A 19,425-nucleotide genomic window follows, 5' to 3' on the forward strand; every position below is an offset into this window, starting at 1 on the left:
TTTCTCATCAAAGTTGTTAACATGTATGCTGTTGTTTTTGAAGTGGAGTGTGCTTTTTTGAAATGGTGAGTTCGGAATATGAAGCCAAATTAGCCATGAATTTGCTTTAAAGGGGAACATTATCACCAGACCTATGTAAGCGTCAATATATACCTTGATGGTGCAGAAAAAAGACCTTATATTTTTTTAACCGATTTCCGAACTCTAAATGGGTGAATTTTGGCGAATTAAACGCCTTTCTGTTTATCGCGCTGGAGGCGATGACGTCAGAATGTGACATCACCGAGGTAACACACCCACCATTTTCATTTTCAACACATTACAAACACCGGGTCTTAGCTCTGTTATTTTCCGTTTTTTTGACTATTTTTTGGAACCTTGGAGACATCATGCCTCGACGGTGTGTTGTCGGAGGGTGTAACAACACTAACAGGGAGGGATTCAAGTTGCACCACTGGCCCGAAGATGCCAAAGTGTCTGCCGCCAGACCCCCATTGAATGTGCCAGAGTGTCTCCACATTTTACCGGCGATGCTAAGGCAGACATGGCACAGAGATGTATGGATAACCTGTAGATGCATTTGCAACGATAGTCAACGAAATCACAAAGGTGAGTTTTGTTGATGTTGACTGCCAGCTAATCAATGTTAACATGCTACGCTAATCGATGCTAACATGCTATTTACCGGCGGTGCTAAAGCAGACATGGCACAGAGATGTATGGATAACCTGTAGATGCATTTGCAACTATATTACGTTTCTTTCCACCCACATTTAATGCGAAACAAACACTTACCAGTCGACGGATTTAAGTTGCTCCAGTGTCACAAGATGCGAAAGTCCTGATCGTTTGGTCCGCACATTTTACCGGCGATGCTAACGCAGCTATTCGGCCATGCTATGGCTATGAATAGCTTCAATAGCTATTCGCTCAATAGTTTCAGTTTCTTCTTCAATATTTTTATACTCCAACCATCTGTTTCAATACATGCGTAATCTGTTGAATCGCTTAAGTCGCCGAAATCAAAGTTTGAATCCGAGCTAATGTCGCTATATCTTGCTGTGGTATTCCCATTGTTTGTTTATATTGGCAGCACTGTGTGACGTCACAGGGAAATGGCCAGTGTCTTCGCAGAGAGACGAAAATAAGGCACTTTAAAGCTTTATTTAGGGATATTCCGAGACCGGTAAAATTTTGAAAAAAACTTCAAAAAATACAACAAGCCACTGGGAACTGATTTTTATTGTTTTTAACCCTTTTGAAATTGTGATAATGTTCCCCTTTAACAAAATAAAAGTGCATGTCAAATCGAATGCAAGTAATTGTAGATCCTCAATATAAATGTAGTCAAACATTGGTTAAGATAATACTCTGAACTACTTGTGTTCCGCTCCCAGTTACAGTACCTATAGCCCATACTTAGAACCCTTTTTTTATTTGTGTTTTGTCACATTTTGCAGGTATTCAACTTAACTTTTGTGGCTGTAGTTAATGACACAGTCGGAACCATGATGACCTGTGGTTATGAGGACCCCAAGTGTGAGGTGGGACTCATTGTTGGTAAGTTTGTCATCATTTTTGAGCCAAGATGGTGTTTCTCCGAATAATAAAATGTTTTGTACTGAAACTCCCATTGATTTATTGTTATTCATTTATTACTTACCTCCCATTCAGGCACGGGGACCAATGTCTGCTACATGGAAGAGATGCGGAACATAGAAGTGGTTGATGGTGATGACGGCCAGATGTGTGTCAATATGGAATGGGGGGCGTTCGGTGAAAATGGCGAACTGGACGACTTCATCACGCAGTTTGATCGTGTTGTCGATGCGTCCTCGAACCATCCTGGAAAACAGAGGTACAGGGCGGGGAAATATTTGATCGATATGCGTTGAATTTCAAAAGTCTATGTGTGAGAAATTGCCGCTTGTCCAGTGGTAATCAGCGACCGATGCTTACTATCTTTTTTTTCAAGTTTCAAGTTTATTGTTCTTCGGTCAATGGTCAACAAAGCAAACAACCAGTTGTACATTCATAGATTGAGAATAAAAAGTTGTACATTCATAGATTGAAAATAAAAAATGTTACAGACCGAAAGGGTTTAGGCTGAAGTTAAACACTTATTGCGCCTAACTATCTTAAGTCGCTTTTTCTTAAAAATGGTAGCTTGAAACTGTTTTTAGGTGTAATAAAGATAGTTAGTTAGTTTTCTCGGGCGCCATATGAATATTTAAGTTATTATTACGGCTTCACGGTGGCAGAGGGGTTAGTGCGTCTGCCTCACAATACGAGGGTCCTGCAGTCCTGGGTTCAAATCCAGGCTCGGGATCTTTCTGTGTGGAGTTTGTATGTTCTCCCCGTGAATGCGTGGGTTCCCTCCGGGTACTCCGGCTTCCTCCGGCACCTGGGGATAGGTTGATTGGCAACACTAAATTGGACCTAGATTTGAATGAGAGCATTAATGTTGTCTGTCTATCTGTGATCTGTGTTGGCCCTGCGATGAGGTGGCGACTTGTCCAGGGTGTACCCCGCCTTCCGCCCGATTGTAGCTGAGATAGGCGCCAGCGCCCCCCGCGGCCCCGAAAGGGAATAAGCGGTAGAAAAGTTATTATTACCGTATTTTTCGGAAAATAGGTCGCACTTGCCGAAAATGTATAATAATGAAGGAAAAAAACATATATAAGCCGCACTGGAGTATAAGTCGCATTTTTTGGGGGGAAATGCCATCCATTTTCTACCGCTTATTCCCTTGTGGGGTCGCGGGGGGCGCTGGCGCCTATCTCAGCTACAATCGGGCGGAAATGTATTTGATAAAATCCAACACCAAGAATAGACATTTGAAAGGCAATTTAAAATAAATAAAGAATAGTGAACAACAGGCTGAATAAGTGTACGTTATATGAGGCATAAATAACCAACTGAGAAGGTGCCTGCTATGTTAACCTAACATTATGGTAAGAGTCATTCAAATAACTATAACATATAGAACAGGGGTAGGGAACCTATGGCTCTAGAGCCAGACGTGGTTCTTTTGATGACTACATATGGCTCTCAGATAATTATATTTATAAAGCGCTTTTCTCTAGTGACTCAAAGTGCTTTACAAAGTGACACCCTATATCTAAGTTACATTTAAACCAGTGTAGGTGGCACTGGGAGCAGGTGGGTAAAGTGTCTTGCCCAAGGACACAACGGCAGTGAATAGGATGGCGGAAGCGGGAATCGAACCTGGAACCCTCAGGTTGCTAGCACGGCCACTCTACCAACCGAGCTATGCCGAGTAACCATGTAATACTCTTCCATATCAGTAGGTGGCAGTTGGTAGCTAATTGCTTTGTAGATGTGGGAAACAGCGGGAGGCAGAGTGCAGGTAAAAAGGTGTCTAATGCTTAAACCAGGGGTAGGGAACCTATGGCTCTAGAGCCAGATGACTGCATATGGCTCTAGAGCCAGATGCAGTCATCTGGCTCTCAGATAAATCTTAGCTGACATTGCTTAACACGATAAGTAATGAATAATTCGGCAGTTTCAAAAATAAGTTTCAAATCATAAAACATTCTCATGCATTTTAATCCAACCATCCGTTTCCTACCGCACCTGTTCAAGATGTCGCATTAATGGTAAGAAGTATTATAGGTTAACTTTTATAATAACAATGTTGTTAAAAAGAATAAGAGACTTATTATACTCTACAAATGTTGGTCATACTTAAAATTGCACGAATTTAGTTGTCTTCAGTGTTGAAAAATGTTATATGGCTCTTACGGAAATAAATTGTGAAATATTTGGCTTTCATGGCTCTCTCAGCCAAAAAGGTTCCCGATATAGAACATGCTGTACCTTTACCAAACAATCTGTCACCCCTAATCGATAAATCCCATGAAATCTTATACGTCTAGTCTCTTACGTGAATGAGCTAAATATCATTATTTGATATTTTACGGTAATGTGTTAATAATTTCACACATAAGTCCCTCCTGAGTACAAGTCGCACCCCCGGCCAAACTATGAAAAAAACTGCCACTTATAGTCCGAAAAATACGGTATTATATTACTATTGGCTCTGATTTAAATAATTTAGTTTTTGCTGTTAAAGTCCACCTGTGTCCATGCAGGGACTTTTTATTGAGTTTGTAAACAAAAACGATACTTTTTCAGTAATAGGGATATTTATCTAACCACTGTAGTACTGACTAGAGATATTATCGGCCGATCAATGCTTTAAAATGTAATATCGGAAATTGTCGGTATCGGTTTCAATAAGAAAAGAAAAAAAAAAAAGTGACATCGGTTTAGTTTTCACAACCCAACTGATTATATTATTTTTAAATAGTTTTTATACTATGAAATAAATCCCTGATATAATTACATTCTGAAACAACGGAACGTAAAACATCCATCCATTATCTACCGCTTATTCCCTTTTGGGGTGGCGGGGGGCGCTGGCGCCTATTTCAGCTACAATCAGGCGGAAGGCGGAGTACACCCTGGACAAGTCGCCACCTCATCGCAGGGCCAACAGATAGACTTAAAAAACTTAAATAATGGGCACATCTTTTACACTTTATGCACTACTGCACTGCAAAAAGTCAGTGTTTAAAAACAAGAAAAAAAAATACAAAAATGAGGGGTATTTTATTTGAAGTAAGCAAAATTATATGCCAATAGAAAAATAAAATTTGACTTTCCAACACAAGTCAATTAGCTAACCTCAATGAACCCAAAAATACCTTAAAATAAGTATAGTCTCACTAATAACAAGTGCACTTTTCTTGGTAGAAAGAAAAAAAGAGACCTTTTTGCTGAATTTGTTGAAAAATGTTCTTAAATTAAGTCAATGCTAATGCCATTATTTTGACATAATGATATGATTTTTTCTGTTCATGCTTGAAGTAAGAAAATGTTACTTAAAAAAAGTAGTTTTATACTTGTGAGTGTTGATGACACAGCTTTGCATCAGTTGATATTCTAGTTCCAAGCATGTTTTACTCACTACAGGTCGTCAAATCTCAAATCAAGCTGTAGATAGATAGATAGATAGATAGATAGTACTTTATTTATTCCGTCAGGAGAGTTCCTTCAGGAAAATTACAATTTTCAGCACAATCCCATTCAAGATCAGACAAACATTACAGGGAGACAGAACAGGATCGCTGACGGGTCTGCCGGCTTCCAGCGCCCCTTACAAAAAAGATGACATACAGGTAAACGAGGGGGGGAGAAAAAAATAGAAGATTAAAACAAAATTTAAAAATCGGTCTTAGCCTTGGCCCTGGAGTGGGGGTGCAGACTGAGGCCAAGGGAAAAAAACAAACAAACAAAACAAAAAAAAAACAACAACTCATAGCCATAGTACACATCCCTCTTACATGTGTGTAAGAGGGAGACATCAAACATCAAAGAACACAGAGGACATTAAAGACATTAAAGCAGCAGATACAAGCAGACACCTCTACATACAGCTATGAATAAAAAGTAAAATAAACATATCCACTGTGGTGGCCTCTGCGGTGTTCCACGCCATCGTCCGCTGGGGTGGAGGGAGCATGGCCAGAGACAGAAGCAGACCCAACAAAGCAACCAAGACAGCCGACTCCACTCTCGGCCAATGTCCAGTCCGCATGGATGAGCGAGGGTACGTCCAAGGTGACTGAGGTGTCCGACACCTGCTCACCCAGCCAAGACACCGCGAAGACTCTCCGTCCCAGTAGCTCAGTGCTTGCTCCACAGTCCTGTCCCCTCATCCGCATCTCCTCCAGTCCCTCCAAACAGACTCTGGTGTAGCAGAGACCCAGCAGCTGGTCTCCATGGCCAAAAGGCTCCCGGGAGGCAGATCCAGAAGTCCACAAAAAAAAAGCACCACAGAGGTCACGAAAGTGCCACCCCTTGTCACACAGTCCTAAAGGGTCCCGGACCAAAAGGCAAAAAAATATAATAAGACATGAAAACAAGAGGGAAACACAAAAGGATGACACAAGAGCACAGAGCTCCTGCCTACAGCAGCCGCTACAGCAGCGCCATCTTGGAAAAAAAATAGCTTACTGAGATCATTTAGGACCAAAACATTTAAAACAAGTAAAACACTCTAACATAAAATCTGCTTAGTGGGAAGAATGATCTTATCAGACAGAAAATAAGCAAATATCACCCTTATTTGAGATATTTAATCTTACTTAGATTTCAGTTTTTGCAGTGTGTATAATAAGCCTCAAACACTTGTAAAATGTATTTAAATTGTAAAATGTATACGATTATGAAATATATTTATGATAAAGTAGCATGTGCAATCAAAATAAATTGCTTAATTATTCAGCATTTATACATGATGAATGCCAACTTTTTTTGTGATTACGGTATTTCCTTGAATTACTGCCGGGGCGCTAATTAATTTAAAACCTCTTTTAACTCCGGCGTTTACCAAAGGCATGTGGTAAAGGCAAGCATGCGCTAATTATTTTAAAACCTCTTCTCATTCCAGCACTTACCAAAGGCATGCGGTAAATTTAGGCCTGCGCTTGTAAATTTGAGTGTGATGTAAGGATACATCATGAAAAGCACATTTGATTAAAAAAACGTTATTATGGTCTTACCTTTACTTATAAATGAAGTCCATGCGCAGCTCCTTCTGATCAAAATCATCGATAACTTGTTTATAGAAGTCTTCCTTATCTTTCTTCAGTTTTAAAAGTCTCTCTGTCTCGATGGAGATCTCCCTTTATTACCTCCTGCTTCGATTGAAAGTCCAGTTTAGAAAACTGTTTTATTTTAGATATGTAATCCTCCATGTTAAAAGTGCAAGCGAGAGGAAAAAATAAACGATCGCTGCTCACTCTTGCTGCTTGTTGTCACTTCTTCTGCAGCCGAGTAGTCGCAGGAGGCGGGAGTCATTTAATGACTGATATTTGACACGCAGCTACGGTATATTAATAAAACATAGCTGCTTACTGTTCTTTTTAGCATATTCAATAGCTTGGTCCTTAAATCCTACTGAATAGCTCCTAATCTTCTTCCCTTGATGCGATTTCAAATGATTGAAATCAGCCTCCTCCATTTTGAAAATGATGACAGGTGAAGTGTCACTCGTGACGTGACGAGTTTGACCCGGTGGAAATTCTAGTCATATGCTAATTATTTGGTGAAACGAGTTTGACCCTGCGGAAATTCTAGACATGGGCTAATAAAAATATTATTTTGCGAAATGATCTTGACCCGGCGTTAATCCTGAGCCGGTGTTAATGCTAATTATGCGCTAATTATTTTGTGAAACGAGTTTGACCCGGCAGTAATTCTAGGCAGGCGCATACTATATACGCTGCGGCAATTCAGGGAAATACGGTAATCGCGCTAACTTTGACAGGCCTAATTTTAACTGAATATAAGAAAGAAATGGAAGGGTAAGTTTGCCTAAAAAAGTTTGAGATCAACATAAATAATTATTTTCGTATCAAGTCTCATAAATAATAAATGTGATGAGTCTTAATTGGTGCTGGTTTTTTTTTTCTTCCAGGTATGAGAAGATGATTAGTGGAATGTACCTTGGTGAGGTGGTGAGACACGTGCTCATGGAATTCACTGCCAAGGGCTTGCTGTTCAGAGGCAAACTGTCTGAGCAACTCAAGACCCGGGGCATTTTTGCGACAAAATTTTTATCCCAAATTGAAAGGTGAGGATTATACGCAGTCTTCTCCATTGTACTTGATTAGCACGGTAAATATTGTACGCTCGTACAAAATATAAATAGCAAATTCACGTACAGAAATCATTTAATGCAGTAGTTCAAGATTTAATTATACTGATATCTAGTATATCTTTTTTTATAATATTTTTCCCTGACTTTTTGGTTCTTGAACAATTATTCACACCAAAAGTTTGCCACAAATTTCCCCTACTGTTAATGTTACCATAGGGCCGAACATTACATGGAAATAAAACAGTCCATTTTCCTGCATATCATTCCATGGAATCAAACCCAAACAAAGAATCTCATACGTTGGTGACTCAGTCTTTGTGTTTGTCTATATTGCGTACAACTGCAAAATAAGCCACATTGGTCCAAATATACAAACCCCGTTTCCATATGAGTTGGGAAATTGTGTTTGATGTAAATATAAACGGAATACAATGATTTGCAAATCATTTTCAACCCATATTCAGTTGAATATGCTACAAAGACAACATATTTGATGTTCAAACTCATAAACTTAATTTTTTTTTGCAAATAATATTTAACTTAGAATTTCATGGCTGCAACACGTACCAAAGTAGTTGGGAAAGGGCATGTTCACCACTGTGTTACATCACCTTTTCTTTTAATAACACTCAATAAACATTTGGGAATTGAGGAAACTAATTGTTGGAATTGAGGAAACTAATTGTTGAAGCTTTGAAAGTGGAGTTCTTTCCCATTCTTGTTTTATGTAGAGCTTCAGTCGTTCAACAGTCCTGTTGTATTTTACGCTTCATAATGCGCCACACATTTTCAATGGGAGACAGGTCTGGACTGCAGGCGGGTCAGGAAAGTACCCACACTCTTTTTTAACACGTGCCGAATGTGGTTTGGCATTGTCTTGCTGAAATAAGCAGGGGCGTCCATGAAAAAGACGGCTCTTAGATGGCAGCATATGTTGTTCCAAAACCTGTATGTACCTTTCAGCATTAATGGTGCCTTCACAGATGTGTAAGTTACCCATGCCTTGGGCACTAATGCACCCCCATACCATCACAGATGCTGGCTTCTGAACTTTGTGTCAATAACGGTCTGGATGGTTTGCTTTCCCTTTGATCCGAATGACACGATGTCGAATATTTCCAAAAACAATTTGAAATGGGGACTCGATTGACTACAGAACACTTTTCCACTTTGCATCAGTCCATCTTAGATGATCTCGGGCCCAGAGAAGCCGGCGGAGTTTCTGGATGTTGTTGATAAATGGCTTTCGCTTTGCATAGTAGAGCTTTAACTTTCACTTGAAGATGTAGCGACAAACTGTAATTAGTGTCAGTGGTTTTCTGAAGTGTTCCTGATCCCATGTGGTGATATCCTTTAGAGATTGATGTCAGTTTTTGATACAGTGCCGTCTGAGGGATCGAAGGTCACGGTCATTCAATGTTGGTTTCCGGCCATGCTGCTTACGTGGAGTGATTTCTCCAGATTCTCTGAATCTTTTGATGATATTATGGACCGTGTATGTTGAAATCCCTACATTTTTTGCAATTGCATTTTGAGAAACGTTGTTCTTAAACTGTTTGACTATTTGCTCACGCAGTTGTGGACAAAGGGGTGTACCTCGCCCCATCCTTTCTTGTGAAAGACTAAGCATTTTTTGGGAAGCTGTTTTTATAGCCAATCATGGCACCCACCTGTTCCCAATTAGCCTGCACACCTGTGGGATGTTTCAAATAAGTGTTTGATGAGCATTCCTTAACTTTATCAATATTTATTGCCACCTTTCCCAAATTCTTTGTCACGTGTTGCTGGCTTCAATTTCTAAAGTTAATGATTATTTGCAAAACAAAAAAATATTTATCAGTTTGAACATCAAATATGTTGTCTTTGTTGCATATTCAACTGAATATGGGTTGAAAATTATTTGCAAATCATTGTATTCCGTTTATATTTACATATAACACAATATCCCAACTCATATGGAAACAAGGTTTGTAGTTGTTGGTGCCAGTACTTTAATAAATAAGGTGAAAAGCACATTGGATGAATTGAAGAACTTATAGAAAATTACAAAGGTGGATTCTCTGTGGCTCTCCTCTCCACTTATTGCTGTCTTTTCCAGGAAGTGTCTTCAATAAAGGTAAAAGTGATCGTAAATGTTATTTTATCCATTTAAATAATCATTAATCAAGACTGTGACTAAGTGTGCAGCTCCATGCGTTCTCCTCATGAGCTAAATTGAACCCTGTCTCTGCATGTTTCCTTGCTTCTTGTCTGTTTGGTAGATGTCATCAGTGTTTGAACCTGACAATTTATCATCAGTGTCGTCTCTCTCATCCCACAGTGACCGTCTGGCAATGAGGCAGGTCCGTTGCATCCTGCAGCACCTCGGTCTTGTCACGTCCACGTACGATGACAGCGTCCTCGTCAAGGAGGTTTGCAGCGTGGTGTCCCGGCGCGCTGCACAGCTCTGCGGCGCCGGTTTGGCCGCCGTTGTCGATAAGATGAGACAGAACCGCAACATGCAGCAGCTTACTATCACAGTCGGAGTTGACGGCACCCTTTATAAGATGCACCCTCAGTAAGTCACTTGACGTTTCTTCCGTCACACGTCTGAAAAAAACATTTTGATGTGGACTCTTGGTATAGGACCATATTTTTAACTACTGTTCAATTTTATTTCAATCAAAAGTTTCTCCAGGATCATGCAAGAGACATTGCAAGATTTGTCACCGCAGTGCAACGTGACTTTCCACAAGTCTGAGGACGGGAGCGGCAAAGGAGCAGCCCTGATCACAGCGGTGGCCTGCAAAATTCAAAGCGGCGGGCAGAACTTCAGCGGTTAAGAAGCTCAGCGTTGACGTGCAGTGAGATTCACGTCAGGTAAGATATTTGGAGTTTATTTTAAAAAAAAAATGGAATTCTTGTCTTTTCATCAATGTTATTACGGATTTCTCAGTAGGAGGATAACATAAAAGATAAGGTTTCAAGTTTTATTCGTCACATGCAGAGTTGTCCCGTTTACTCTCTGCAAATCAATCAATCAATCAATGTTTATTTATATAGCCCCAAATCACAAATGTCTCAAAGGACTGCACAAATCATTACGACTACAACATCCTCGGAAGAACCCACAAAAGGGCAAGGAAAACTCACACCCAGTGGGCAGGGAGAATTCACATCCAGTGGGACGCCAGTGACAATGCTGACTATGAGAAACCTTGGAGAGGACCTCAGATGTGGGCAACCCCCCCATCTAGGGGACCGAAAGCAATGGATGTCGAGCGGGTCTAACATGATACTGTGAAAGTTCAATCCATAGTGGCTCCAACACAGCCGCGAGAGTTCAGTTCAAAGCGGATCCAAGACAGCAGCGAGAGTCCCGTCCACAGGAAACCATCCCAAGCGGAGGCGGATCAGCAGCGTAGAGATGTCCCCAACCGATACACAGGCGAGCGGTCCATCCTGGGTCCCGACGAGCGGTCCATCCTGGGTCTCGACTCTGGACAGCCAGTACTTCATCCATGGTCATCGGACCGGACCCCCTCCACAAGGGAGGGGGGGACATAGGAGAAAAAAAAGAAAAGAAGCGGCAGATCAACTGGTCTAAAAAGGAGGTGTATTTAAAGGCTAGAGTATACAGATGAGTTTTAAGGTGAGACTTAAATGCTTCTGCTGAGGTGAAGTGAAGTGAATTATATTTATATAGCGCTTTTCTCTAGTGACTCAAAGCGCTTTACATAGTGAAACCCAATATATAAGTTACATTTAAACCAGTGTGGGTGGCACTGGGAGCAGGTGGGTAAAGTGTCTTGCCCAAAGACACAACGGCAGTGACTAGGATGGCGGAAGCGGGAATTGAATCTGCAACCCTCAAGTTGCTGGCACCGCCACTCTACCAACCGAGCTATACCTATATATAGGTAGCATCTCGAACTGTTACCGGGAGGGCATTCCAGAGTACTGGAGCCCGAACGGAAAACGCTCTATAGCCCGCAGACTTTTTTTGGGCTCTAGGAATCACTAATAAGCCGGAGTCTTTTGAACGCAGATTTCTTGCCGGGACACATGGTACAATACAATCGGCAAGATAGGATGGAGCTAGACCGTGTAGTATTTTATGCCACCAGAAGCACCAGTTCCACTGACAGCAAAACAGGCCCATAGCATAAAACTACCACCACCATGCTTGACGGTAGGTGTGGTGTTCCTGGGATTAAAGGCCTCACCTTTTCTCCCCCAAACATATTGCTGGGTATTGGGGCCAAACAGCGCATTTTTTGTTTCATATGACATCACATGGGCTTCACAGTGGAAGAGGGGTTAGTGCGTCTGCCTCACAATACGAAGGTCCTGGGTTCAATCCCGGGATCGGGATCTTTCTGTGTGGAGTTTGCATGTCCTCCCCGTGAATGAGTGGGTTCCCTCTGGGTATTCCGGATTCCTCCCACCTCCAAAGACATGCACCTGGGGATAGGCCCCTCCCACCTCCAAAGACATGCACCTGGGGATAGGCCCCTCCCACCTCCAAAGACATGCACATGGGGATAGGTTGATTGGCAACACTAAATAAGCCCTAGTGTGTGAATGTTGTCTATCTGTGTTGGTCCTGCCATTACGTGGCGACTTGTCCAGGGTGTACGCCGCCTTCCGCCCGATTGTAGCTGAGATAAGCACCAGCGCCCCCCATGACCCCAAAGGGAATAAGCGGTAGAAAATGGATGGATGGACAAAGATAAGACCTTCTGGGGGAAAGTTTTGTGGTCAAATGAGACAAAAATTGAGCTGTTTGGCCACAAAACCCAGCAATATGTTTGGAGGACAATATTTACTTTTGCATAATATTGCGAAACAAAACACCAGATAATGTCTTACCTTATACACACACCATAATAATACTTGAATGATTAATGCGCCAAAAATCCCATCAAGCGGTGTGGCTTCATAGCTTACAAAAGTCGTACTACAACATTTTTATAGATGTTTGAGCGCCGTGTGTAATGTTCTATATTTTCAATGGAACATATAAAATGTTGGTGTTGTTTACCTGAGACGCATCATAGTGCGTGCTACACTTATCCCTTATGTTTGACTGCCATCTACAGGTAACTCTAATCATTACACCAAGTACCAAATAAAATAATTTCGAGGTGGGTGAGCTCAATCAAACCTATTCCTTACATCAGGGGTGCCCATTACGTCGATCGCGAGCTACCAGTCGACCGCGGGGGGTGTGTCAGTCGATCTCGAGCCAGGCTTTTTAAAAAAATAGACCTAAAAATTAGTGATCATCAATCTTCACCAAGATGTCACTTAAATGACATTCACGTACCGGAGGGTCTTGTGAGATGACGCTGGCTGCTGCAAGATCATTATTATGAAAATATGACCGAGAGGAAGGCGAGAAACACTTTTTATTTCAACAGACTCTCGCGAGGGAACCTTCCGTCAAAACTCTAAAGGCCGACTGCACATTTCCTATCTTCACAATAAAAGCCCTGCTTCATGCTGCCTGCGCTAACTAAATACAGACTCTCGGAAAACTGGCGTGCACAAGCGATCCCTCAGAAAGCTGGCGTGCACATCACTTGTGCACGCCAGCTTTCTGAGACTCTTATTTTGTTAGCGCAGGCAACATGAAGCAGGGCTTTTATTGTGAAGATAGGAAATGTGCAGTTGACCTTAAGGGTTTTGACAAAAGTCTGTTAAAATAAAAAGTGTTTCTCGCCTTCCTCTCTGTCATTCTTTTCATAATAATGAACTGGCAGCAGCCAGCGTCATCTCACAAGACCCTCGGGTGCCGTGAATGTCAATCAAGCAAGCTACGGAATTTGCCACCAATGTTTTTCTTGTAAAGTGTATGGAAGCTGGATGAATTAGATGCCAAAAACCAACCACTTTCATGTGGTATTGTACAGAAAGGACAACTTTTTTTCTCCTCCATTTGAAAATGTGGGCGTTATCATCATTACTGTCTGATTCCAATCAATGCAAGTCATCAGAATCAGGTAATACACCAACTTATATTCTTGTCTTTGTGAAAGAAAGACATCTATATGTGTTACACATGCTTGTATTATCATTAAACACATTTAACTTGTTTACAAAAATGTCTCTTTCATAAATAAATAAATATAAATGATATATGTAAATGAGGTAGATCCCCTCGAGTTGGTCAATTGAAAAGTAGCTCGCCTGCAGAAAAAGTGTGGCCACCCCTGCCTTACATTATGCGGACCGGTTTATAAGGCGCACCGTGGAGTTTTGAGGGAAAAAAATGATTTTAAGTGCGCCTTATAGTCCGGAAAATACGGTAACATAGACAATGATGTACAGCAGTGGTTCTCAAATGGGGGTACGCGTACCCCTGGGGGTACTTGAAGGTATGCCAAGGGGTACGTGAGATTTTTTTAAAATATTCTAAAAAGAGCAACAATTCAAAAATCCTTTATAAATATGTTTATTAGGGCTGGGCAACGACTAAAAATTTTAATCGAAGTTAATCGCACTATTTTTCCGATTAATCGCGATAAATGCATTGTATACGCAAAGCCCAATAATAAATTCAAAAGTAGTGTGTAGTGCACCTTTATTGGAATATTCTCCCACATGAACAAAAGCGCCAAAACATTTGTTGTGCAAACACAATTTAAATCAGTCCTTGTTAAACAGTAGCAGTTAAATAGCATATTTTATGAAAATCAACTCAAAAAATGTAAATACAAACATTTAAGCTTATTGCCACTGCCAGGGTATTTAAGTTATCCTGTTTGTTATGGAAAATAAATATAATCTACATACAAATCTCTGAGCCACAATCATAACATCTGAACAGGCAATTTCTGAGGTAACAGCAAAAACATTTTTTTTTATCAGGGATCTTATGTTTAAAAAACCTATATTATAGGTAGTGGGCTGTTTTTGGGAATTTTTGATCAAATTTTCCGTAGTAGCAATATTAATAATGTTGTGTTTATTATGCTTAGTGCACTTAAAATAATTATGACCATATCTAGGAATTGATATGATGGGAATTTTCCGATTGTTTGCTTGGTGCTTTGATAAACTGAACGCATATACATGGTACTATATTGTGATGTTATGAGCCAGGGAAAAAAAGAACTACCCTACCCAGCATGCAACCGGAGTGACGAGCATGCGCGGTAGCCCGGTATAGGTTGTGTGTCGCCATGACGGCATCTTGTATGTTGTGATATGCACGCTCTGAAAGTAAACGTTAAGAACTCAGCCAACACTCCTGGTCTGCATTATTCATAAATAGACAGACAACACATATACTCCGCTGCTTCACAGGCCGCTGGATGTAGCCGGCAAAGTATTCCCATGCTAGCTAGCCGGTCTAGCAAGCACGCCTCATTCAGTCCAAAACGGCCCGATCTATCCACATCCAGAATTGTCTGGCGGTCGTAAGTGATCCCGGAGTGACCACGCTGTAAGCCAGCCATGAAATTTGCAGAATTGTCCGGTATTTTTGCCAAATGTTCCATCTTTACCAAGAGCCCCTCGACGCCATCTTGTTAAGAAAAGGCGTTAACAAAATAAAAGCATGTAAACAACATACGCAAATGTGCGATAAAATAATTGTCGGCGTTAATAGATTGATGAGTTAACTCGTAATTGACGCATTAATTGGCCCTCCCCTAATATTTATTGAATAATACTTCAACAAAATATGAATGTAAGTTCATAAACTGTGAAAAGAAATGCAACAATGCAATATTCAGTGTTGACAGCTAGAATTTTTGTGGACATTTTCCATAAATATTAATTTTTTTGTGCAGAAATGTTTAGAAGTAAGTACATAAGTCCAGATGGATCTCTATTACAATCCCCAAAGAGGGCACTTTAAGTTGATGATTACTTCTATGTGTAGAAATCTGCATTTATAATTGAATCACTTGTTTATTTTTGTTTATTGGGGCGGTATAGCTCGGTTGGTAGAGTGGCCATGCCAGCAACTTGAGGGTTGCAGGTTCGATTCCCGCTTCCGTCATCCTAGTCACTGCCGTTGTGTCCTTGGGCAAGACACTTTACCCATCTGCTCCCAGTGCCACCCACACTGGTTTAAATGTAACTTAGATATTGGGTTTCACTATGTAAAGCGCTTTGAGTCACTAGAGAAAAGCGCTATGTAAATATAATTCACTTCACAACAAGTTTTTTTTAGTTATTTTTAAATCCTTTTTTCCAAATAGTTCAAGAAAGACCACTACAAATGAGCAATATTTTTGCACTCTCATACAATTTAATAAATCAGAAACTGATGACATAGTGCTGTATTTTACTTCTTTATCTCTTTTTTCCAACCAAAAATGCTTCGCTCTGATTAGGGGGTACTTGAATGTAAAAAATGTTCACAGGGGGTACATGACTGAAAAAAGGTTGAGAACCACTGATTAAAGTTAAAGTTAAAGTACCAATGATTGTCACACACACACACACTAATCGTCTCCTGGCCCCTGTTAAAAGTTGAGCTGCCGCGTTCTGCAACTGTGGGAGAGCTTTTTGGCTAATGCCAGCATAATAAGTAAAATACGGTATATTGTTTTGTTTCAACATATTGTTATACTGCTCACTGAGCGTGAAACGGCTCGTATTAAGTTTGCCGTCAAATTTAATATCATGCACCGATTTACTTTGATTCTATTGGCATTTAAAAAATATATATATATTTATCCTCTCAGTCCACAACTCTCAAAACCCCACATTTTCATTAAGGCTTCGGCGGTTTATGTGTTGCCGAATCTCCTGGCAAAATCTGAACTGCGTCTCGAAGCGGTCACGTGGTACGGCTTCACACGTTATTATTTGCGCCTCCTTCCCTATGAGGTAAAAAAGAAACGCCTCCTCCATTACCCGACACACAAGCCTCTGCAAAGCTGTTCACATCCCGAGATTAAGCACACTTCCGCCACTACTGCTGCTTTACTACAAACCCTGTTTCCATATGAGTTGGGAAATTGTGTTGGATGTAAATATAAACAGAATACAATGATTTGCAATTCATTTTCAACCCATATTCTGTTGAATATGCTACAAAGACAACATATTTGATGTTCAAACTGATAAATCATTAACTTTAGAGTTTGATGCCGGCAACACGTGACGAAGAAGTTGGGAAAGGTGGCAATAAATACTGATAAAGTTGAGGAATGCTCATCAAACACTTATTTGGAACATCCCACAGGTGTGCAGGCTAATTGGGAACAGGTGGGTGCTATGATTGGGGATAAAAACAGCTTCCATGTAATGCTAAGTAATTCACAAACGAGGATGGGGCGAGGGTCACCGATTAGTAAGCAAATTGTCGAACAACATTTCTCAACGAGCTATTGCAAGGAATTTAGGGATTTCACCATCTACGGTCCGTAAAATCATCAAAAGGTTCAGAGAATCTGGAGAAATCACTGCACGTGAGCGGTGATATTACGAACCTTTGACCTTTCAGGCGGTACTGCATCAAAAACCGACATCAGTGTGTAAAGGATATCACCACATGAGCTTAGGAACACTTCATAAAACCACTGTGAGTAACTATAGTTGGTCGCTACATCTGCAAATAATCATTAACTTTAGATATTGATGCCAGCAACATGTGACAAAGAATTTGGGAAAGGTGGCAATAAATATTGATAAAGTTAAGGAATGCTCATCAAACACTTATTTGAAACATCCCACAGGGGTGCAGGGTAATTGGGAACAGGTGGGTGCCATGATTGGGTATAAAAACAGCTTCCCAAAAAATGCTCAGTCTTTCACAAGAAAAGATGGGGCGAGGTACACCCCTTTGTCCACAACTGCGTGAGCAAATAGTCAAACAGTTTAAGAACAACGTTTCTCAAAGTGCAATTGCAAGAAATTTAGGGATTTCAACATCTACGGTCCATAATATCATCAAAAGGTTCAGAGAATCTGGAAAAATCACTCCACGTAAGCGGCATGGCCGGAAACCAACATTGAATGACCGTGACCTTAGATCCCTCAGATGGTACTGTATCAAAAACCGACATCAATCTCTGAAGGATATCGCCACATGGGCTCAGGAAGACATCAGAAAACCACTGTCACTAAATACAGTTTGTCGCTACATCTTTAAGTGAAAGTTAAAGCTCTACTATGCAAACCGAAAGCCATTTATCAACAACATCCAGAGACGCCGCCGGCTTCTCTGGGCCCGAGATCATCTAAGATGGACTGATGCAAAGTGGAAAAGTGTTCTGTGGTCTGACGAGTCCACATTTCAAATTGTTTTTGGAAATATTCGACATTGTGTCATTCGGATCAAAGGGAAAGCGAACCATCCAGACTGTTATCGACACAAAGTTAGTTCAGAAGCCAGCATCTGTGATGGTATGGGGGTGCATTAGTGCCCAAGGCATGGGTAACTTACACATCTGTGAAGGCACCATTAATGCTGAAAGGTACATACAGGTTTTGGAACAACATAGTGCCGTCTTTTTCATGGACGCCCCTGCTTATTTCAGCAAGACAATGCCAAGCCACATTCAGCACGTGTTACAACAGCGTGGCTTCGTAAAAAAGAGTGCTGAATGGTCCACACAGGTTTTGGAGCAACATATGTTGTCATCCAAGCAACGTTATCATGGACGCCCCTGCTTATTTCAGCAAGACAATGCCAAGCCACGTGTTACAACTGCGTAGCTTCGTAGTAAAAGAGTGCGGGTACTTTCCTGGCCCGCCTGCAGTCCGGACATGTCTCCCATCGAAAATGTGTGGCGTATTATGAAGCGTAAAATACGACAACAAAACCCCGGACTGTTGAGCAACTTAAGTTGTACATTAAGCAAAATTGGCACAGAATTCCACTTTCTAAGCTTCAACAATTAGTTTCCTCAGTTCCCAAACGTTTATTGAGTGTTGTTAAAAGAAAAGGTGATGTAACACAGTGGTGAACATGCCCTTTCCCAACTACTTTGGCACGTGTTGCAGCCATGAAATTCTAAGTTAATTATTATTTGCAAAAAAAAAAAAAAAAGTTTATGAGTTTGAACATCAAAAATCTTGTCTTTGTAGTGCATTCAACTGAATATGGGTAGAAAAGGATTTGCAAATCATTGTATTCTGTTTATATTTACATCTAACACAATTTCCCAACTCATATGGAAATGGGGTTTATATATGCTTACATACTGCATGCTTCAAATCATTCCGCCTCTGTCTGGGGTGGCACGTGCCCGCTTAGACCGCCCCCTCAACACGCCACTGGCCCTCTGTGGATGGAGTTTGATTTGATTTGAACACTGATTACTGTAAACGTAATAGTTTTTTTTCTGAAAGGTCAGCCTTCGTCCATGCAATCCAGTTAACTCAAAATACAGCCTCAAGGAAACAACTAATGGATTGTCTTTTGCGCAGTTCGGAGGTTTACGCATTGCAATTTAACACTCAGGGAGTCCTTCAGTGTGGGGCGGTGTAGCTCGGGTAGTAGAGCGGCCGTGCCAGCAACTTGAGGGTTGCAGGTTCGATCCCCGCTTCCGCCATCCTAGTCACTGCCGTTGTGTCCTTGGGCAAGACACTTTACCCACTTGCTCTCAGTGCCACCCACACTGGTTTAAATGTAAAAATTAGATATTGGTTTTCACTATGTAAAGCGCTTTGAGTCACTAGAGATGGGGTCACCAACGCGGTGCCCACTGGCCTGTTCTAAAAATAGCTCAAATAGCAGCACTTACCAGTGAACTGCCTAAATTTTTTTATTTGTATTTATTTACTAGCAA

The 19,425-nt window shown here is 41.0% G+C and overlaps 1 protein-coding gene across 2 annotated transcripts in view; it reads left to right on the forward strand.

Annotated features, from left to right (window-relative positions):
• The window catches only part of hk2 (hexokinase 2), a 97,849-nt gene that overhangs the window by 61,471 nt on the left and 16,953 nt on the right, over positions 1-19,425 (forward strand). For both annotated transcript variants that reach the window (XM_061907072.1, XM_061907073.1), the window contains 5 exons: positions 1,461-1,560; positions 1,675-1,858; positions 7,508-7,663; positions 10,011-10,247; positions 10,359-10,549. In XM_061907072.1, the coding sequence (XP_061763056.1) occupies positions 1,461-1,560; positions 1,675-1,858; positions 7,508-7,663; positions 10,011-10,247; positions 10,359-10,512 (831 nt within the window). In that variant the 3' untranslated portion in view covers positions 10,513-10,549. The remainder of the gene's footprint in view (positions 1-1,460; positions 1,561-1,674; positions 1,859-7,507; positions 7,664-10,010; positions 10,248-10,358; positions 10,550-19,425) is intronic.

The sequence above is a fragment of the Nerophis ophidion genome, linkage group LG07 (assembly GCF_033978795.1).
Source record: "Nerophis ophidion isolate RoL-2023_Sa linkage group LG07, RoL_Noph_v1.0, whole genome shotgun sequence".
NCBI lineage: Eukaryota > Metazoa > Chordata > Actinopteri > Syngnathiformes > Syngnathidae > Nerophis > Nerophis ophidion.